We start from the raw sequence: 22822 nt of genomic DNA, 5'->3' as shown, positions 1-22822 counted from the left end.
AAGCAGAACAGACAAAAAGGATTGCAAAGTTCACCTTCCCGCGCACAAGCCGAAAGGTTTGTGATGGAAGAATATTTTTCCTTCTCCTCTAGGTTTCAGAGAGCCCTAGAGAGAAAATTTTATCCTCATCATAGTCTTGTTAGTATTTATGTGGGAACAAATTAACGGGTTCTCTTAAATCATTATTAGTACAAAAGATTAATTGACATTATATATCAAGCAGAACTGAAACTAATTTCTCATAAATTATATTTTGTGAATATTATTTCTCCATAAAGTTTCTCCATAATTAATACTGAGATGGTTGAATGAATATATATATATATATATATATATATTGACAATTTCTCTTTTTTAAAACTATACTTAGGGTTTGTTTGGGATTGAGATTTAAAAATAGCGATTTAAAAATATGCGATTTGAAAACGTGATTTTTAAAACACAGTTAAGCGTTTGGTAAAATCGTGATTTGGGTCTTTAAAATCATAGTTTAGCCTTTAAAATTGTGCGTTTTCAAAATAACACATCATTACCTGTGATTTGAAAATGCAGAATCAGTGTTTTAAAATAGCAATTCTTTTTTTTAAAAAAAAAACGTAATCCCAGACAATTAATTTTCTGTGATTTGATTTAACATCGTACTTTTTGTCTATGAAATCGCAAAGTCAAATGCATCATTAGAGCTCGTTTGGTAGTGCGTTTTTAAAGAAATAATCTACATGTTTAAACCAAATCGCAATTTTGGAGTGTTTGGGATTGCGATTTTAAAAACGCAAATTTTAAAATCGTGAAAAAATGCTATGCGATTTTAATATGTTTTATCAAAAGCCTGTGTGATTTTAAAAAATGGCGATTTCAAAAAAACAATTTTTAAAATCGCACTCCCAAACGAACTCTTACTCTCCTTCAAACCTATTGTCCTTTGGCCTTTAAAAGGGTGCAATTGATCATCCAATTTCACTCTACCCCTTCGGCTAAATCTAGTAAAAAAATAATAATAAAACATCAATTATACCCTTATTATTTGTTGTTAAAATATAATTATACCCTAAAATAATTGTTTTTTTTTTTAAAGAAAACCCTAACCATCTCGCTATGGGTGTCATTCCAGGTGATTTTTTATATTACATTTTTTTTTTTCTAGAGAAATGCTAAGGATCAATAAGTTATTTATATTTAACCTACATTCTCATATAAATTTAATACATTAACCATTAAATTTGTGGGGTTTATTATTGACTTACGTAGAACTGACAGAGGGAGCTAATTGAAAGACTTATAATTTTAAACAGGGTGGAAAAAAGTCAGCAAGAAAATCTCAACACCTGCTCTTGCTGGATTTTGAGAGCCACAAACACCCTCCATTTGTGAAACATCCATTCCCTCGTACACGTGCATTAAATGCTAAAATTTTCACTTTATCATTTCTTCACTCTTTACTTTTTTTTTTTTTTTTTTTTAATCAAAATGATAAAGTGAAGATGGTGGATGAAATGAAGGGAAGCATTCCTCTTACGTGAAAGCTTGTAAAAGAGTAAAAGGTCGTGGGGAAAGCACGGTTGGGGATAGAGTGACATGAAGATTTTGGGCAGTGTGTTGTGAAGGGACGTGTGTAGTAGGGAATAGCTGGAGATGGGGTTTTTTTGGATGCAAGCTGGGTGATATCGTATCATGTTTGATTGAATTTTGTCTTTTTGGTATGTTTAACAGTATTTTAGTATTGAATTTGAAAGGTTTTCTCTCTAGGACCCCAAAAACCCTAGAGGAGAAGAAAGTAGAAACTCTGTCCCGTGCAGAGTTGGAGCTCCATAGTTTTTTCCATTGGTTTCTCTGAGATGGCTGAATACCTTTCAAACCACATGGAGAGTATTTCTTTGACGGAAGAGGAAGGTGAGGGATTGGAAATAGGGGAAGATGAACTATCAGAAGCAGTTTCAAGAGGGACAAGCTTGCCTTGTGGGGAAGGTTATTGCTGACCGCATTATTGGCAAGGACACCATCAAATCGGTTATGATTCGTTTGTGGAAACCTTCAGGGACCACTGTCTTCAAGGTTTTGGGACTTAATCTGTTCCTGATTGAATTTGAACATTTCTGGGACAAATCCAGATTGTTGGAAGGACGACCGTGGACTGTTGAAGGAAACCTTTTCTCAGTCCAAGATTTTGACGACATTACATCACCGACAAGTATTACTTTTTAAAAGGTCTCTTTTTGGGTTCGTATGTACCATTTACCTTTGGCATGTATGACTCAAAAAGTTGGCTATCGGATTGGTTCTTCTGTGGGAACAGTGGAGGAAGTGGAAACTGATCCGGATGGAGTGGGTTGGGGAGCATATCTTAGGGTTCGAATCATCATCGACCTGTCCAAACCGCTGGCAAGGGGGCGTACTCTGAAGATTCAAGGAAAGGAAACATGGATCGCCTTTCAATATGAAAGACTACCTAAGTTCTGTCCTGATTGTGGGGTAATTCAACATGGACCTTCTGGGTGTGAGTTGTGGTTTGGTCACGGCAAACAGGGCTTGAAAACCCAGTTTGGACCATGGTGGCGAGTGCCTCCACCGAAATATTGACGAAACTGGGATCACGAATGACAACAGCCATCTTATGAATATGTCGACCCAACTATGTTGAATTCCAAGGATTCGGTGTCATGGAAAACGAAGGATGCACAACAGGAGGAAAGGGGTGGTGAAAAAACGGTCACCGGAATGGAGGAGGACTCCGGCGAAGGAAAAGAAACGGCTGTTGGTTCAATTATGGAAATGGCAGATAAGGCGGAAAAGTTAAGGAAAGATACGGACATGAGTTTGTTTAGTGGCAACGCTGGAAAAGGAAGGGTGGAGGGGGAAACGGCTGGACTGGAGCAGGAAAAATCAGCTGCGGATTTTTTGCAAGGTATAAATGTGTCAAAGAATGGAAATGAATTAATACAAGATTCTCCCGTAGCAATCAACGTGATGCGTGGGGATGATCAGGGGGGGCTTTTATTAACTAAGCAATGGCTACATGGATCCTTTGTCATAGGGATGGGTGGCAGTAGAGAGGGGACTAATGGGCCAAGACATGAGGGCCCACAGCTTAGTGAGGAGGAAACAAAGACTATGGGGGGCTGCTCGGGTGATGCTGCTGGAACACAAGGGGGCCATATGAAGGAACCCAATGGGCTGAAATGGAAAAGACGGGCTCGTGCGGGACAAGTTTTCGTGAAGGAACCCAGTGAGGAGGAAAAATGAAGGCCAGGGGGAGGATGTCCAGGGACCCCGAATGAAGCCCCGAGGGGCTGATATGCATGGAAAAAATAGTCTGGTGGGAACAGTAAATAAGGACGCAGATGTGGGATCGGGATCGACGAGGTCTGCTTTGCAGACCCGCCCACCGGTATGAAAATGTTGAGCTGGAACTATCGGTGGCTTGGGATCCCCCGGACAGTGAGGGAACTTTGCCGTTTGGTGAAGGAAAAGGCGCCCAATGTGGTCTTTCTTATGGAGACCAAGATGAATAAAATGAAGTTGGAACGTCTTAGAAATAAGATTAATTTTTAGAATGTTTTTGTAGTAGACAGCAAAGGGAGAAGTGGCGGTCTTGCATTGTTCTGGCAAAACGAAGCGGAATTGGAGATTCAGAATTATAGTAGGAGACACATCAATGCCACAATCCCTCTTGGTGATGGAGGAAAATGGAAACTTACATGTTTCTATGGACATCCAGAAACCAGTAAGAGAGAAGAGGCATGGAGTTTGCTACGGTATTTGGCTACTTTGGGACCTGAAATGTGGGCTTGCATGGGGGACTTCAACGAAATCCTAGAGTCATCTGAGAAGTGTGGAGGAGGTGGAAGACCTCGGGGGACAAATGGAGGCTTTTCAGAAGGTGTTGTTGGACTGTGATTTATCAGACTTGGGCTTCCGGGGTCCGAAATACACCTGGGTAAACTGTTGAGAGGACTCAGCTTTCACTAGGGAGAGACTGGATTGCGTTGTGGCAAACTCTTTGTGGTGTTCGCGTTTCCAGGCGGCACGAGTGACAGTGGAGCGTTCTACCCGATCTGACCGCAACCCCATTCTGCTTTGTCTCCAAAAAATGCCAACAGGGAGCTACAAGAAGAAACGTAGATTCATGTATGAGGCGGTATGGGCAAAAGAGAAGACCTGCTCAAAGTTGATAAAAAAGGTATGGAGGAAAAATGGGGTTGTTGAGGACACATGGTAGAATTTGAAAAAAAAATATGAAAGGGTGTCAGGAGGTTTTGTCAAAGTGGAAAAAGGACAATGCAGACAAATTAGAGAGAACTATTGCACAGAAAACCAACCAACTTTCCATAGCCCAAGGTCAAGAAGCGGGGAACATGGGACATCAAGTGACAACTCTGAGGCAAGAACTATCGATTACTTGATCAGGAGGAATTGAGGTGGCGTCAGAGGGCCAAGGTGGACTGGATAAAACACGGAGACAGGAACACAAAGTTTTTTCATGCTATTGCAAATCAAAGGCATCAGAGAAACCAAGTGGTCCACATTTGTGATGAGAGAGGAATCATCTGTGATACCCAGGAGAGCACTGAAAAAGCTTTTTGGGATTTTTACAGTAAACTTTTCACTACGGAAGGTACAAAAGGGGTTAAACAGTGTTTAAGGGCCACTCAAAGACGGGTCACAGACGACATGAATAGTAGCTTGTTAGCTGAATTCACAGGAGAAGAAGTAAGCAGGGCAGTGAACCTAATGGCACCCTTAAAGGCTCTTGGGCTTGATGGTTTTACAATATGTTTTTATCAGGATAACTGGACCACTGTAGGAGTTGAGGTGTGCAACTCTGTTCTACCTTTTTTAAATTCTGGAATAATAGATGCTGATTTGAATTATACTTATATTGCCTTAATTCCTAAAACAAAAAATCCCACTAGTGTAACTGAATTCCGCCCCATCAGTTTATACAATGTTTTGTACAAAATTGTGTTGAAAGTGTTGACAAATCGATTGAAGGGTATACTCCCAGAGATCATTTCCATTACACAGAGTGCTTTCATACCAGGCCGTTTAATAACGGATAATATTTTGGCTGCATATGAAACACTCCATTCGATGCATACACAAATGTGGGGGAAGGAAGGTTTCATGGTTGTTAAACTTGACATGAGTAAAGCCTATGATCGGGTGGAATTGAATTTTTTGGAGAAAGTGATGAGGAGATTGGGGTTTGCAGACCGTTGGACAAATCTCATTATGGCGTGTGTTCGATCAATAAACTATTCCATCCTAGTGAATGGTTGCCCCTCGGGTCGGATATATCCCACACGAGGTATTAGACAAGGGGACTCTTTATCCCCTTATCTATTTATCTTGTGTGCGGAAGCCCTGAGCTCACTCCTAACCAGGGCGGATCAAAAAGGATTCTTAAGAGGTGTTCCTACCTCTAAGAAAGGTCCCCGGCTCAACCACTTATTTTTTGCGGATGATAGTTTGTTATTTTCCAGGACAAATGTTACTAATTGGAGGCAATTAACAAAGCTGCTTGAAAAGTATGAAAAAGCATCGGGACAGAAGCTTAATAGAGCCAAGACCTCAATTTTCTTTAGTAAAAATACTTCGCCGGCAAATAAGCAACAAATTGTGGAGGCTTTTGGAATCCCTACCTCTCAAAGGTACGATTCTTACTTGGGGCTCTCAGCCCTTGTGGGGAGATCACGAACACAAGCTTTCCAAGGGATCAAGGACCGGATTTGGAAGCGGTTGCAAGATTGGAAGGTAAAACTCCTATCACAGGCCGGCAAAGAAATTCTTTTAAAAGCGGTAATTCAAGCTATTCCTACGTATAGTATGAATGTCTTTCTATTGCCTAAATGTCTGTGTATGGAGATTAATTCAATGATGCAAAGATTTTGGTGGGGGCATCAAGCAAATGACAAGAAGATACACTGGATGAGTTGGGATCGCATGAGTCGCTCTAAGGCAAGTGGAGGTTTGGGTTTCCGAGATTTGGTGTGCTTCAACAGAGCTCTATTGGCCAAACAAGGGTGGAGACTCTGGTCTACCCCGGATAGTTTGACGGCAAAAATCATGAAGGCAAAGTATTTTCCTAATGGGACCTATTTAGAAGCCTCTTTGGGGTCCAAGCCTTCATATGCACGGAGGAGCATCCACAGTGCTCGGGTTCTGGTGAAAGAAGGCTTAACTTGGAGGATTGGGAGTGGTACTCAAGTAAGGATCTGGGGGGATAAATGGATCCCCAGACCCCACACGTTTCAGATTCAATTCCCACCAAAGATGCTCCCTGCATCGGCTACTGTAAGTGAATTGATTGATAGGGATTTACGATGGTGGAACTGTCCATTAATTAATTCGATTTTCAATTCTGAGGAGGCCCGTATGATTATGTCCCTACCACTTAGCCTCACAAACCAGCCAGATTGTCAAATCTGGAGGGGATAAGCTAATGGGGAGTTTACGGTGAAAAGTGCATATCATATGGTGAAAGAACAAGAGGCCATTATTAAAGCCGAAAGCTCAGCCCGGGCTGGCACCAATGAGCTCTGGAAAGTGCTTTGGAATCTGCCCCTGCCGAATATAGAAAAAGTCTTCATGTGGCAAGCATGCAATAATCTGCTTCCAACAAAAGACAATCTCCTCAGGCGCAAGGTTAGCAATGACCCTTACTGCCCTATGTATGAGAATGAAGCCGAAACCACTGGCCATATCCTATGGTCATGTCCTTCGGCAATGGACGTATGGGGTGGGAGTGATAAATGTTTTCAAAAAACAGTAGTTGGGGGGGGGGGGGGGTGGGATTTTATCCAGGTGGCAAATGTTTTCCTCCAAAGAAGCTCTATCGAAGAGAAGACGAGATTTGTGCGCATTGCAAGGAAATTGTGGTTACGTAGAAATGGTTTGATTTTCAATGGGACCTTTGAGCACCAATTGAGTTTGTTGCGTGCAGTTCTGGAGGACGAGGAGGAGTTTCAACGGGTGATGGGGACAGATATTACAGAAATTCCCCATGCAGAGGTAGAACCAATGAAGAGATGGAAGCGCCACCACAGGGATTCCTGAAAACCAATTGGGATGCTGCTTTGGACTTGAAGAAAGGCATGATCGGTGCGGGAATTTTGGTCCGGGATGAAAGAGGAGATGTCGTTGGAGCAAAAAGCATGGTCATACCGGGCTAACTCGAACCCACTGCTGCAGAGGCTCTTGCTCTGTTCCACGCTGTGAATTTCAGTAAAGATTTGGGCATTGAGAAACTAATGCTTGAAGGGGATGCGCTGAACATGGTGACAGGTGTGAAATCCAATTTTTTCCACATGGGGCGTTATGGACAGATTTTTAAAGACATTAAATCTTTACTTTCCACTTTCCTGATATGGGAATGTCATCATGTATGCCGGTCTGGTAACAGGGCAGCACATGAGTTGGCCAAAGAGGCCTGTAAGCAAGTCGTGGAGAAGTCTTGGTCTTTCGTTATACCAAGATGTATTCGTGATATTGTTTTGACAGATCAAACTGAACTGCCTATTTTGTGATTAATGAAATTTCAACAATTTTTTTCGAAAAAAAAAGAAAGACTTATAATTATAGGTTAATGACAATTTTGCAAACTTTTTTTCACCTGTAATTATTTTGATACAAGCAAAAGAGTTAACCGTTGAAGTAACTACTATTTTATTTACCATAATATCTACCCAATTATTTTTTGAGTTTTAGAGTCTGTTTGAGATTGCGTTTGATGAGTCTAAAAGTGTTTTTAATACTCAAAAAGCTCATTTGAAGAATAAAAGTACTCGTTTGGTAAACAAATTAAAAACATTTTTAAGGGTATAAAAAGTCTAAAAATAACCAAAACATACTTTTGACAAAAGCTTAAAAATAAGCTTTTATTTAAAAACATTTTTTGACTTAAAAACTTTATTTTTGGAACATAATTTCAAACAAGCTCTTACCAAAAATACCGTAGTTTATATGAATTTGCAAAACGTTAATAATATGACAGACAGAGATAGAGACCATGCCTTTGACCCAACATTGACCACCAATTCAACGACGGATGATAGGGTAACGAAACGACGACAGTCCAAATTGTTTGATCTCCCCGGTCGGCCCCCCACCCCCCCGCCCCCCCCCCCCCCCCCCCCCCCCCCCCTTATCCACGTGTCAGTATTCCGCTCTATCACTTTCAGCAATAAAAATAAAAAATAAAAAATAAAAAAACAAAAGCCCGGAAAATCCATTATAGTGTCACAAGTTGATCTAAGCGTTCCATCATAAAAAGGAAACACTCTGCGTGACCTTCCCAAACTCCATCCAATTCCGGTAAGATCGACCCGAATCCCAAATTTTCTCGAATCTTCTCAAACTTCTGTCCTTATAATTCCGAATTTTCGCTGCGAAATGTTTTTTTCCAAGTCGTATTGCGCCAATTGATTCATATCACGCCATATTCAAATCCTCGAATTTTTTTTTTTAAATTTTATATATATATATATATATTTTTTTTTTTCGGATTTTTTTTTTTATCGGTGCGATCATGGCGGGGGTATTGAGATTTGTTTTTGACTCTCTGCGCATTAGGTTACGTGAAGCTCCGTGTGAAAAGCTGAATGGTGGAGCTTCGGCGTGCAAATTAAGCTCTGAATATATGTTCACAGGATCATGTTATAATTGGTGCTGGCGTTTTTGCGGGAGTATTGTTTGAGTGTGGAGCTGTCTCCGAATATGTCGAGCGGATCCGTTAGAAGGGTCTCGCGGCAAGATATACAACTGGTAAGCTGTTATTCTGCTTGAATTTCGAAATTGTTGTTGATTTTTGGTTTTGTTTCAGGAGTATTTTTCTTCTTTAATTGCTCTTCTGAATTGTGTGAAGAATAGAATGATGTTCTGATGAATGATTTTTTTTTTCTTTGGCGCGTATATGTGTGTGATTTCAGGTGCAAAATCTTATAGAACGATGTCTTCAGCTATACATGAACCAGAAGGAAGTTGTGAAAACGCTGTTGGATGAAGCCAAAATAGAGCCTGGTTTTACAGAACTTGGTAATTATGAATACTTATTTGATTGGTGGGCGTTGTGTGCATTTTATTTTTATTTTTAATGTGCGAAACACATTATTGCCTTTTAATGCAACTGCTAGAATTTACCTATTTCTTGCTCTCCAAACGGCTAAAATTGCTGGATTCAAATTAATTCACTGATTTATTTTATTTTATTTTATTTTTTCAATTGAGATTTTTTTTTTTTTGAAAAGTTAGTGTAAGAAGAGGTGGAAAATTAACTTCTAGAATTACACAAGTCAAAAAAGTTAAGAAAAGAGGAGAAACGATAGCATGTTGAAGGGCAGTTGCTGAAACAAATGCCTTCTAGTTTGCAGGCTGAAGCTTTACATTCATGCTGCTTTTGGGGATTTCTTTTACAGTGTTTAGGGTTTTTGTTAACTCAATTGTTCAAGACGGAGATACCCCATGTGGCAATGTTATGTGTTTATCAAGTAATTTTGACTTTTTAACTTTGAAAACAATGTTGTATCTTAGAGGAACTTTTTTCTGATTGGCACGCTGGGTATTGAAGTCATCAGCCAACTTGTTGCATTTGGGGGTTGGTGTACTGCTACAATGTTATGACTCGCGTCTTTTACTTGAAAAGACGATTACTTGTGTTGTTGATTCATGAATCAATGATGAGAAATCAAATCCAGTTGCATAAATTTCTCGGTTTATTTCGCTGTGGTTTCAAACTGATAAATTTGTAACTTCTGAAATTTGAAAGCTTTTTTTTTTTGCCCATTCTAAGTACTATATTTGTCAATTCATATGTATTTGTTGTGTCTTTCTTCCCTTCACAAACTTGGTAACTTGCTCGCCTTTCAGTTTGGCAGAAGCTTGAAGAAGAAAACCGAGAATTTTTCAAGGCTTATTATCTTCGTTTGATGGTGAAGCATCAAATAAAAGAATTCAACAGGTTGCTTGAGCAGCAGGTGCAGTTAATGCGTCAGATAGATCCAACTGGAGTTGCTTCATTACCTACTTCGAATGGATCTCATATCTCACCTTGTAAGACCTTATTCATGTTACTAGTGGTGGTCATTTCTGTAATTTGTAGAAGCTCATTTTGGCTCAGGGCCTTACTTGTAGGTTTAGTTATATCTGTAGCTTTTAGTTTTTGTAAGTCGCATTTTACTGTTGTCAGTTCCTGTGCAGCCCGGATCTTCTTCCTTTTATTTCTTATTCTGTACTGCAAACCATATCCTTTTTGTTGCATCATTAAGAATCTCATACCTGCATTTACCTCTAACCTTGGTCGCCAAATTAGCCCCAGAAATACAGCCTTTCAGCTTCTGCTGGAGTTTCTGGCTGCTTTCTTGAATGAAAATGTTTGTTTTTAATCACTGGATAACTGACAATTTGCTTTGTCATTAAAAAAATAGAGTTCTTTTCTGTTCTTAGAGAGGAATATTATAGCATTAAGACTTTTATTCTTCCCCCGCACATTTATTTTTCTATATTTTTTCTTTAGTTTTTTCTTTCAATGTCATCTCTTTTATACTTGTGTACTAGTATTCAACCGCACTTTTTCTTTAATAAATTTTCAAAATCATAATGATAATAATAATTATTATTATTGTTATTATTGTTACTACTACTATTACTAGTAGTAATAGTAGTAATAGTATTAATTGAGGAACTTGGATGGTCACTAAAATTTTACGTTCTCTACAAAATTGAACACACAAGTATCTCGAAACGCATTGCATTCTGAAAAATCTATGTTTTATTAATGACTGTACTTTTTAATTTTGAAAGCAACTGTTTTAGGCCTGTTTAGTTGGAAGGAAGAAAAGGAAAGGAAAGACAAGGAAGAAGGGTTAAAGTTGCCCCCCCATTACCCAGTAATTTTCGAGTCTATGGTATATCTCTTGATTGCAATTCTTATGTGTTTGTATGGGTAATGGTGAAACTTGCAAACCTAAAAGAAAAAATACAGTTTACTAAAACTATGTAAAAAATTGGTGCGATACTTTAGAAAGTGTCTCTAGTTCCTTTAAGTTTGAGAACATGCATAAAGTAGAATGATATGAGACAGTCTAGAGAGAGAAATAGGAATAGTCTTCAATTTTATCTAGTCCAACTGTGACTTTAACTCCAGAGCCGGACCACATCTTGTCATTGTATTAGTGTGATCATTCTGCCACTGTTGCTGTAATCTGGTGTCGTTGTATCACCATGGGAGTAATGTGGTGTAGGTACAAGGTTGGTTGGTTATTTTCTAGGGTTTAATATTAAAACATTATAGTTTGAGCAGTCCTTTATAGTCTCTCATTTTTCTTTGCAATTTTGATAAATGTCGTGTAGTTTCTCGACCTTATTTGAGTGGTTCCTACTTGATTATTGTAAATTTTGCTTGTGACAATAATTGTGTGTATGCAGTTGCGTAAAAAAACTTTGCAGCATGGCAGTCAAAATTGATATTTAATTCTAGTAAAAAAGTTTGCAGATTTGTAGCTATTCTGTTTTTTTTCCAGTTCAATGAATTGTTAGGGTTCAAGCATAAAGGAAGAAAGAGATTGCTATAGTTAAATTGATAATTGTTAGCAAGTGCACCAGATGAATAAAACTAAGTTGAGTTTTTGAAGAACAAGATGAAGGTCATTGGTCAAGGTACTCAAAAGATGTTAGAAGACAAATGATATATCTAGCTCCTAGACAACCCATCTGCAACTTCATAGTCTGGCTCACAGACTTGTTCTCCGCTGAGACCTTAAGACTGGTTCTTCATAGTAACTACACCTCTGTTACTGCAGAGTTCGACCTCTCTAGGTATATTTTTTGGTAGTAAACTTTATGGCCTAAATGAAGGGAGGAGAAGCATACAATTGTGTTAAGAGTGTAAGCCAGTAATTTGTTTTTTCCACTTGATCTCTAAGTCATGAGCAGAGCTGTCATTTGCTCACTTGATGCAGGTGTTAGTAAATTACCAATCAAAAAAAAAAAAAAAAAAATTGAACTGCAATTGGTGAGCTGAATTTCGTCAAGTAGGTAGGGCTTTTAATATTCTCCACAGAAAAATTGGAAAGAGGGGGAAAGAAAAGAAGCAGATAGAGGCTTTCATCTTGCAGCTTGCTGCGTTGAGTTTCATACAACAGAAAGGCTGACAGCCAAAAATATTCTCGCAACTTTGGTGGGTTTAAACAAACCTTAATGTGGATTTATTGTCATCATTAATTTTGGGATAAGTGAGCATTTATGCATCTCGGTGCTGTCATCACTTGGCCTACATTTGGTTTTCTTCAAACCCTCAAAGCTCTGAGATAGAACCTAGGCTGCTTGTTATCGTTAATTGACCCCCATTGGCTACTGACTGGCCTTCTCTAAGGTCCCCTTGTTAAAATTTGTCCAGGATCTGTTCCTGGCACAAGTTGTTTCTAGTTACATGCTTGTTATGGGATGTTAAAATTCCTTAGGATTGGCAATTAATAGTTACATTGTTTGACAGTGCACCAGAACTCAGCTCGCTATGCCCCTGAGCATGCAAGATCAGCTGTGAAAGCAGAAAACATCCACCATCCTATAAGTTTGAGTTTGCCTAATGCATTTGCTAATGGTGGATCATTATTAAACCCAAGTATGCATGCTGCTGTTGAAATGCCTACTCATGCTAGTAGGCTTGATGTTCCACCAAATCTGCTATCTGCTCAGAGCTTAAATGTGGGTATGATTCACGGGATAAATGGGGGAATGATCAAATCAGAAACTGGATATTCAGGCAATTCTGCTTACATGTTCGAATCTGATGGAAATGTCCCAGAAGTGCGTCCAACAATCGGGGATGCATCTGTTGCATCTTACACTAGTGTAGAGTCCAATGCACAACCCTTGAATGAACAACTTCTGGATGCGGACACTTCTTCATATGGATTTTTAGGTCAGATTCCTAGAAATTTCAGTCTCTCAGACCTGACAGCCGACTTTTCTCAGAGCTCTGGTTTGTCCTCTCTCTCTCTCTCTCTCTCTCTCTCTCTATATATATATATATATATATATGTGTGTGTGTGTGTGCGCGCGCGCGCGCGCGCATTTTTCTTTCTTTTGGCTCAGGATTACTGTTTTAGTTAAAGAGGCAACTGGAACTCAGCCAGTTTATCATGGATTAAAAGTTCAGTACGTAAGTATATCAGAAAAAGAAAGAAAATAGTTATCTTAGCGAAAATGCATAAAATATAAAACAAATAAACGTGCAGATGCTCTCAAAAATAGCCTGGTAGGTGGAAATGCTGATCCTGTTATGAGTTAAGTTGATGATGTCAACTCAAAAGTTGGGCATCATCTGTGTGCGTCAGTTTTTGTGTAGTTTTAATCAACTAAGGGTACGAACAGGTTGTTGTTAGCATTAGAACATGTGAATCTACGTCAGACTACGTGTATTGGTAGCTATGTTGTAATAATGTCTATAGTTCTAAAACATTGTATCTATGTTGTAATAATGTTTATAGTTCTACAAATGTCAGATATACTGGAGAGTTACCCTCGGTCACCCTTCCTAGCAACAGATTCTGAAAACTTCCTTGATTCTCGTGATAGGGGAGAACATCAAGGTTAGTCTTTTGCCAAACTTTTCATGTCTGTCATGTTGCAAAGATGAAGATTGATATTGGTATGTTGGCTTCAGGAGACAATAGAAGGTTGGATACTATATCGGAAGGCTTGAGTTATGAAGACTTTGGGAGTGAATAGTGGGTAAGCTATATCTACTTGTATTTTGTCATAAGAATATTTATATATCACAAAGCTAGTTGGCAACTTTGGTGAAAAAACCCAGATCCAAGTTCGGATCCCTTGCAATTAGCTACCCGGATTGCCTGGAATTCAAGATGCTAATTGTGAGAGGATCCCTTATGGGACCCACCTGTCCGAGCACCTGCCCGAATAGGTGGGCCCATAGGGGTCCTCTTACACTTGCAATCTGGGCATGCAAGTGCACCTAATCTCAATCCAAAAAACCCTTTGTCCTCTTACACATTTTGTTACACTTCCTAGTCTTTTGTTAAAAAGTCCAATAGCACTTATTAACTGTTCATCCTGTGGTTTGTTTCTACAGGTCTAACAGCACCCCCAAGAAAAGAAGTGTTTGTATATAGCATTTTCGAACTGGAGAAACCAGATTTTAAACCCCTTAAAATGTGTTGATTGGCGTGTAGAAGTTCATGTACATCGCAATGTATTGATAATAGTCGACATTTGGAGTGCTTTTCTAGGAAAAGAATTTGACCCAAAAAGAAAAAAAAAAAAAGAAAAAGAGAAAAATTAAAAGCAATAATGCAAATGGGTTTTTACTTTATGGGTGACCATGAAAATTTATGTAGGTGATTTTAACGGTCCTAGTCCAGAAACAAATATAGGTAATTTGGTATGCTGTTGGTGTTGATGGATTTGTGGACAGTTTAAACTAGTTTTTAGAATTGGAGGGAGAAGGAACTTGGTTTGCATTGTCAATCACTAGAATACTCATAATTAGAGTCGTTATATAAAATAACCATATTGGTGCTTTCTCTCATAATTTTTGGGTTTAAGCAAAATTAAGCAAGTCCCAAATGTCATACAGAACCTTATAAATAAATATTTATCAGCATTTCTAATTAGTTTATCATTAATAAGCTCCACGTGTGAAGTATATAGCACCTGTTACAAATAAAATTTTGTGGATAAAAACAGGTGGCAATTGGCAAGAACAAGATTCTCCATTTCAAGTGAAATAGAAAAATTATTTCACTTGTGCGTTTGGCAAAATCGTGATTTGGGTCTTTAAAATCATAGTTTAGCTTTTAAAATTGTACGTTTTCAACATAACACATCATTACCTGTGATTTGAAAATGCAGAATTAGTGTTTTTAAATAGCAATTTTTTTTTAAAAAAAATGTAATCCCAAACAATTAATTTTCTGCGATTTGATTTAAAATTGTACTTTTTGTCTATGAAATCGCAAAGTCAAATGCATTCCTAGAGCTCGTTTGGTAGTGCGTTTTTAAAGAAATAATCTATATTTTTTAAACCAAATTGCAATTTTGGAGTGTTTGGAATTGCGATTTTAAAAACGCAAATTTTAAAATCGTGAAAAAATCCTATGTTATCAAAAGCCTGTGATTTTAAAAAGTGGTGATTTCAAAAACGCAATTTTTAAAATCGCACTCCCAAACGAGCTCTACTCTCCTTCAAACCTATTGTCCTTTGAACTTTAAAAAGGTATAATAGATTATCCAATTTCACTCTACCCCTTCGGTTAAATCTAGTAAAAAAACATAAAATAAAACATCAATTATACCCTTATTATTTTTTGTTAAAATATAATTATACCCTTAAATAATTTTTTTTTTTTTTTTAAAAAAAAAAAACCCTAACCATCGAGCCATGGGTGTTATTCCAGGTGATTTTTTATATTACATTTTTTTTATAGAAAAATGCTAATGATCAATAAGTTCTTTATATTTAACCTATATTCACGTATAAATTTAATAGATTAACCATTAAATTTTTGGGGTCTATCATTAACTTACGTAGAACTGACAGAGAGAGCAAATTGAAAGACTTATAATTATAGGTTAATTACAATTTTGTGAACTTTTTTTCACCTGATTTCACCCATAATTATTTTGATACAAGCAAAAGAGTTAACCGTTGAAGTAACTACTATTTTACCATAATATCTACCTAATTATTTTTTGAGTTTTAGAATTTGTATGAGATTGTGTTTGAGGAGTTTAAAAGTGTTTTTAATACTAAAAAAACCCATTTGAAGAATAAAAGTACTCGTTTGGTAAACAAATTAAAAACGCTTTTAAAGGTACAAAAAGTCTAAAAATAACCAAAACGCACTTTTGACAAAAACTTAAAAATAAAACTTTTACCTAAAAATATTTTTTAACTTAAAAACTTAATTTTTTAAACGTAATACCAAACAAACTCTTAGTAAAAATAGCATCCTTTATATGAATTTGCAATACGTTAATAATATGACAGACAGAGATAGAGACCATGCCTTTGACCCAACATTGACCACCATATCAACGACGGATGATAGATAGGGTAACGAAACGACGACAGTCCAAATTGTTTGATCTCCCAGGTCGGCCCCACCTTATCCACGTGTCAGTATTCCGCTCTATCACTTTCAGTAATTAAATAAAAAATAAAAAAAATAAAAAAACAAAAGCCCGGAAAATCCATTATAGTGTCACTAGTTGATCTAAGCGTTACATCATAAAAAGGAAACACTCTGCGTGACCTTCCCAAACTCCATCCAATTCCGGTAAGATCGACCCGAATCCCAAATTTTCTCGAATCCTCTCAAACTTCTGTCCTTATAATTTCAAATTTTCGCTGCGAAATGTTTTTTCCAAGTCGTATTGCGCCAATTGATTCATATAACGCCATATTCAAACCCTCGATTTTTTTTTTTATTTTTTTTTTTATTTTTTGTATATATATATATTTTTCGGATTATTATTATTTTTTTATCGGTGCGATCATGGCGGTGGTATTGAGATTTGTTTTTGACTCTCTGCGCATTAGGTTACGTGAAGCTCCGTGTGAAAAGCTGAATGGTGGAGCTTCGGCGTGCAAATTAAGCTCTGAATATATGTTCACAGGATCATGTTATAATTGGTGCTGGCGTTTTTGCGGGAGTATTGTTTGAGTGTGGAGCTGCCTCCGAATATGTCGAGCGGATCCGTTAGAAGGGTCTCGCGGCAAGATATACAACTAGTAAGCTGTTATTCTGCTTGAATTTCGAAATTGTTGTGAATTTTTGGTTTTGTTTCGGGAGTATTTTTCTTCTTTAATTGCTCTTCTGAATTGTGTGAAGAATAGAATGATGTTCTGATGAATGATTTTTTTTTTTTTTTTTGGCGCGTATATGTGTGTGATTTCAGGTGCAAAATCTTATAGAACGATGTCTTCAGGTATACATGAACCAGAAGGAAGTTGTGAAAACGCTTTTGGATAAAGCCAAAATAGAGCCTGGTTTTACAGAACTTGGTAATTATGAATACTTATTTGATTGGTGGGCGTTGCGTGCATTTTATTTTTATTTTTAATGTGCGAAACACATTATTGCCTTTTAATGCAACTGCTAGAATTTACCTATTTCTTGCTCTCCAAACGGCTAAAATTGCTGGATTCAAATTAATTCACTGATTTATTTTATTTTATTTTATTTTTTCAATTGAGATTTTTTTTTTTTGAAAAGTTAGTGTAAGAAGAGGTGGAAAATTAACTTCTAGAATTACACAAGTCAAAAAAGTTAAGAAAAGAGGAGAAACGATAGCATGTTGAAGGGCAGTTGCTGAAACAAATGCCTTCTAGTTTGCAGGCTGAAGCTTTACATTCATGCTGCTTTTGGGGATTTCTTTTACAGTGTTTAGGGTTTTTGTTAACTCAATTGTTCAAGACGGAGATACCCCATGTGGCTATGTTATGTGTTTATCAAGTAATTTTGACTTTTTAACTTTGAAAAGAATGTTGTATCTTAGAAGAACTTTTTTCTGATTGGCACGCTGGGTATTGAAGTCATCAGCCAACTTGTTGCATTTGGGGGTTGGTGTACTGCTACAATGTTATGACTCACGTCTTTTACTTGAAAAGACGATTACTTGTGTTGTTGATTCATGAATCAATGATGAGAAATCAAATCCAGTTGCATAAATCTCTCGGTTTATTTCGCTGTGGTTTCAAACTGATAAATTTGTAACTTCTGAAATTTGAAAGCATTTTTTTTCCATTCTAAGTACTATATTTGTCAATTCATATGTATTTGTTGTGTCTTTCTTCCCTTCACAAACTTGGTAACTTGCTTGCCTTTCAGTTTGGCAGAAGCTTGAAGAAGAAAACCGAGAATTCTTCAAGGCTTATTATCTTCGTTTGATGGTGAAGCACCAAATAAATGAATTCAACAGGTTGCTTGAGCAACAGGTGCAGTTAATGCGTCAGATAGATCCAACTGGAGTTGCTTCATTACCTACTTCGAATGGATCTCATATCTCACCTTGTAAGACCTTATTCATGTTTACTAGTGATGGTCTTTTCTGTAATTTGTACAAGCCCATTTTGGCTCAGGGCCTTACTTGTAGGTTTAGTTGTATCTGTAGCTTTTAGTTTTTGTAAGTCGCATTTTACTGTTGTCAGTTCCTGTGCAGCCCGGATCTTCTTCCTTTTATTTCTTATTCTGTACCGCAAACCATATCCTTTTTGTTGCATCATTAAGAATCTCATGCCTGCATTTATCTCTAACCTTGGTCGCCAAATTAGCCCCAGAAATACAGCCTTTCAGCTTCTGCTGGAGTTTCTGGCTGCTTTCCCGAATGAAAATGTTTTTTTTAATCACTGGATAACTGACAATTTGCTTTGTCATTAAAAAAATAGAGTTCTTTTCTGCTCTTAGAGATGAATATTATAGCATTAAGACTTTTATTCTTCCCTCGCACATTTATTTTTCTATATTTCTTCTTTAATTCTTTCTTTCAATGTCATCTCTTTTATACTTGTGTACTAGTATTCAACCACACTTTTTCTTTAATAAATTTTCAAAATCTTAATGATAATAATAATTATTATTATTGTTATTATTGTTACTACTACCTTTACTAGTAGTAATAGTAGTAGTAGTATTAATTGAGGAACTTGGATGGTCACTAAAATTTTACCTTCTCTACAAAATTGAACACACAAGTGTCTCGGACCGCAGTTCATTCTGAAAAACCTATGTTTTATTATTAATGACTGTACTTTTTAATTTTGAAAGCAACTGTTTTAGGGCTGTTTAGTTGGAAGGAAGAAAAGAAAAGGAAAGACAAGGAAGAAGGGTTAAAGTTGCCCCCCCATTACCCAGTAATTTTTGAGTCTATGGTATATCTCTTGATTGCAATTCTTATGTGTTTGTATGGGTAATGGTGAAACTTGCAAACCTAAAAGAAAAAAAGTACAGTTTACTAAACTATGTAAAAAATTGGTGCGATACTATAAAAAGTGTCTCTAGTTCCTTTAAGTTTGAGAACATGCATAAAGTAGAATGATAGGAGACAGTCTAGAGAGAGAAATAGGAATAGTCTTCAATTTTATCTAGTCCAACTGTGACGTTAACTCCAGAGCCTGACCACATCTTGTCATTGTATTACTGTGATCATTCTGCCACTGTTGCTGTAATCTGGTGTCATTGTATCACCATGGGACTAATGTGCTGTAGGTACAAGATTGGTTGGTTATTTTCTAGGGTTTAATATTAAAACATTATAGTTTGAGCTGTCCTTTATAGTCTCTCATTTTTCCTTGCAATTTTGATAAATGTCATGTAGTTTCTCGACCTTGTTTGAGTGGGTCCTACTTGATTATTGTAAATTATGCTTGTGACAATATTTGTGTGTATGCAGTTGCGTAAAAAAACTTTGCAGCATGGAAGTCAAAATTGATATTTAATTCTAGTAAAAAAGTTTGCAGATTTGTAGCTATTCTGTTTGTTTCCCAGTTCAATGAATTGTTAGGGTTCAAGCATAAAGGAAGAAAGAGATTGCTATAGTTAAATTGATAATTATTAGCAAGTTCACCAGATGAATAAAACTAAGTTGAGTTTTTTAAGAACAAGATGAAGGTCATTGGTCAAGGTACTCAAAGATGTTAGAAGACAAATGATATGTCTAGCTCCTAGACAACCCATCTGCAACTTCATAGTCTGGCTCACAGACTTGTTCTCCGCTGAGACCTTAGGACTTCTAACATTTTTCTGAACAGTAACTACACCTCTATTACTGCGGAGTTCAACCTCTCTAGGTATATTTTTGGGTAGTAAACTTTATGGCCTAAATGAAGGGAGGAGAAGCATACAATTGTGTTAAGAGTGTCAGCCAGTAATTTTTTTTTCCACTTGATCTCTAAGTCATGAGCAGAGCTGTCATTTTCTCACTTGATGCAGGTGTTTGTAAATTACCAATCAAAAAAAAAAAAAAAAAAAATTGAACTGCAATTGGTGAGCTGAATTTCGTCAAGTAGGTAGGGCTTTTAATATTCTCCACAGAAAAATTGGAAAGAGGGGGAAAGAAAAGAAGTAAATAGAGGCTTTCATCTTGCAGCTTGCTACATTGAGTTTCATACAACAGAAAGGCTGACAGCCAAAAATATTCTCGCAACTTTGGTGGGTTTAAACAAACCTTAATGTGGATATATTGTCATCATTAATTTTGGGATAAGTGAGCATTTATGCATCTTGGTGCTGTCATCACTTGGCCTACATTTGGTTTTCTTCAAACCCTCAAAGTTCTGAGATAGAACCTAGGCTGCTTGTTATCGTTAATTGACCCCCATTGGCTACTGACTGGCCTTCTCTAAGGTCCCCTTGTTAAAATTTGTCCAGGATCTGTTCCCGGCACAAGTTGTTTCTAGTTACATGCTTGTTATGGGATGTTAAAATTCCTTAGGATTGGCAATTAATAGTTACATTGTTTGACAGTGCACCAGAACTCAGCTCGCTATGCCCCTGAGCATGCAAGATCAGCTGTGAAAGCAGAAAACATCCACCACCCTATGGGTTTGAGTTTGCCTAATGCATTTGCTAATGGTGGATCATTATTAGACCCAAGTATGCACGCTGCTGTTGAAATGCCTACTCATGCTAGTAGGCTTGATGTTCCACCAACTCTGCTATCAGCTCAGAGCTTAAATGTGAGTATGATTCACGGGATAAATGGGGGAATGATCAAATCAGAAACTGGATATTCAGGCAATTCTGCTTACATGTTCGAATCTGATGGAAATGTCCCAGAAGTGCGTCCAACAATCGGGGATGCATCTGTTGCATCTTACACTAGTGTAGAGTCCAATGCACAACCCTTGAATGAAGAACTTCTGGATGCGGACACTTCTTCATATGGATTTTTAGGTCAGATTCCTAGAAATTTCAGTCTCTCAGACCTGACAGCCGACTTTTCTCAGAGCTCTGGTTTGTCCTCTCTCTCTCTCTCTCTCTCTCTCTATATATATATATATATATATATGTGTGTGTGTGTGTGTGTGTGTGTGCATTTTTCTTTCTTTTGGCTCTCAGGATTACTGTTTTAGTTACAGTGGCAACTGGAACTCAGCCAGTTTATCATGGATTAAAAGTTCAGTACATAAATATATCAGAAAAAGAAAGCAAATAGTTATCTTAGCGAAAATGCATAAAATATAAAACAAATAAACGTGCAGATGTTCTCAGTAATAGCCTGGTAGGTGGAAATGCTGACCATGTTATGAGTTAAGTTGATGATGTCAACTCAAAAGTTGGGCATCATATGTGTGCGTGAGTTTTTGTGTAGTTTTAATCAACTTAAGGCACGAACAGGTTCTTGTTAGCATTAGAACATGTGAATCTATGTGTATTAGTAGCTATGTTGAAATAATGTCTATAGTTCTAAAACATTGTATCTATGTTGTTATAATGTTTATAGTTCTACAAATGTCAGATATACTAGAGAGTTACCCTCGGTCACCCTTCCTAGCAACAGATTCTGAAAACTTCCTTGATTCTCGTGATAGGGGAGAACTTCAAGGTTAGTCCTTTGCCAAACTTTTCATGTCTGTCATGTTGCAAAGATGAAGATTGATATTGGTATGTTGGCTTCAGGAGACAATAGAAGGTTGGATACTATATCGGAAGGCTTGAGTTATGAAGACTTTGGGAGTGAATAGTGGGTAAGCTATATCTACTTGTATTTTGTCATAAGAATATTTATATATCACAAAGCTAGTTGGCAACTTTGGTGAAAAAACCCAGATCCAAGTTCAGATCCCTTGCAATTAGCTTCCCAGATTGCCTGGAATACAAGAAGCTAATTGTGAGAGGATCCCTTATGGGACCCACCTGTCCGAGCACCTGCCCGAATAGGTGGGCCCATAGGGGTCCTCTTACACTTGCAATCCGGGCATGCAAGTGCACCTAATCTCAATCCAAAAAACCTATTGTCCTCTTACACATTTTGTTACACTTCCTAGTCTTTAGTTAAAAAGCCCAATAGCACTTATTAACTGTTCATCCTGTGGTTTGTTTCTACAGGTCTAACAGCACCCCCAAGAAAAGAAGTGTTTGTATATAGCATTTTCGAACTGGAGAAACCAGATTTTAAACCCCTTAAAAGCTGTTGATTGGCTTGTAGAAGTTCATGTACATTGTAATGTATTGATAATAGTCGACATTTGGAGTGCTTTTCTAGGAAAAGAATTTGACCCAAAAAAAAAAAAAAAAAAGAAAGAAATTAAAAGCAATAATGCAAATGGGTTTTTACTTTATGGGTGACCATGAAAATTTATGTAGGTGATTTTAACGGTCCTAGTCCAGAAACAAATATAGGTAATTTGGTATGCTGTTGGTGTTGATGGATTTGTGGACAGTTTAAACTAGTTTTTAGAATTGGAGGGAGAAAGAACTTGGTTTGCATTGTCAATCACTAGAATACTCATAATTAGAGTCATTATATAAAATAACCATATTGGTGCTTTCTCTCATAATTTTTGGGTTTAAGCAAAATTAAGCAAGCCCCAAATGTCATACTGAACCTTATAAATAAATATGGGAAAATTACAGTTTACCCTTATAAAGTTGACAGCATTTTTCAATTTGAACACCAAAGTTTCAATTTTTGCAATCCACCTTCCCAAAGTTTCAAATTTTTGCAATTTGACCAATTTTATCCAAAACTTTCCATATTGCCCTTAATTTTTATTCTTTTATTTTTTATAAAAAAATTTTAAAAAAATTCGTGGTGGCCGTAGCCACCCCTTTGGTTATCTGGTCATTTTTGCACCCCTAAATTT

The 22822-nt window shown here is 37.2% G+C and overlaps 2 protein-coding genes across 3 annotated transcripts; both read left to right on the top strand.

Annotated features, from left to right (window-relative positions):
* The first annotated feature begins 8222 nt into the window (after positions 1-8222).
* LOC132162030 (uncharacterized) lies at positions 8223-14292 on the top strand. Its single transcript, XM_059572275.2, has 8 exons — positions 8223-8310; positions 8569-8760; positions 8925-9030; positions 9862-10044; positions 12485-12973; positions 13497-13583; positions 13658-13725; positions 14087-14292. The coding sequence occupies exons 2-7, from the start codon at positions 8713-8715 to the stop codon at positions 13720-13722; spliced, it is 978 nt and encodes a 325-aa protein (XP_059428258.1). The 5' UTR covers positions 8223-8310; positions 8569-8712; the 3' UTR covers positions 13723-13725; positions 14087-14292.
* A 1912-nt stretch (positions 14293-16204) lies between these two features.
* Positions 16205-22295, top strand: LOC132161781 (uncharacterized). 2 transcript variants are annotated; one of them, XM_059571964.2, is made up of 8 exons: positions 16205-16292; positions 16556-16747; positions 16915-17020; positions 17847-18029; positions 20481-20969; positions 21548-21561; positions 21636-21703; positions 22065-22295. In XM_059571964.2, the coding sequence occupies exons 2-7, from the start codon at positions 16700-16702 to the stop codon at positions 21672-21674; spliced, it is 879 nt and encodes a 292-aa protein (XP_059427947.2). In that variant the 5' UTR covers positions 16205-16292; positions 16556-16699; the 3' UTR covers positions 21675-21703; positions 22065-22295. The 2 variants fall into 2 exon arrangements, with proteins under 2 accessions (XP_059427947.2, XP_059427946.2); XM_059571963.2 differs by having other exon boundaries at positions 21475-21561.
* Positions 22296-22822: the final 527 nt, after the last annotated feature.

This window comes from Corylus avellana, chromosome 10 (assembly GCF_965113065.1).
Source record: "Corylus avellana chromosome 10, dhCorAvel1.hap1.2, whole genome shotgun sequence".
Lineage (NCBI taxonomy): Eukaryota > Viridiplantae > Streptophyta > Magnoliopsida > Fagales > Betulaceae > Corylus > Corylus avellana.
Note: the sequence above shows the minus strand (reverse complement) of the source record. Positions and strands in the feature narration are given on the sequence as shown.

Excerpts from the sequence above, each read along its gene's own strand:
- LOC132162030 (XM_059572275.2), top strand. The coding sequence starts at position 8,713 with ATGTCGAGCGGATCCGTTAGAAGGGTCTCGCGGCAAGATATACAACTG. Across the intron at positions 8,761-8,924 it reads CGCGGCAAGATATACAACTG|GTGCAAAATCTTATAGAACG; the intron begins GTAAGCTGTTAT and ends GTGTGATTTCAG. Across the intron at positions 10,045-12,484 it reads TGGATCTCATATCTCACCTT|TGCACCAGAACTCAGCTCGC; the intron begins GTAAGACCTTAT and ends ATTGTTTGACAG.
- LOC132161781 (XM_059571963.2), top strand. The coding sequence starts at position 16,700 with ATGTCGAGCGGATCCGTTAGAAGGGTCTCGCGGCAAGATATACAACTA. Across the intron at positions 16,748-16,914 it reads CGCGGCAAGATATACAACTA|GTGCAAAATCTTATAGAACG; the intron begins GTAAGCTGTTAT and ends GTGTGATTTCAG. Across the intron at positions 17,021-17,846 it reads GCCTGGTTTTACAGAACTTG|TTTGGCAGAAGCTTGAAGAA; the intron begins GTAATTATGAAT and ends CTTGCCTTTCAG.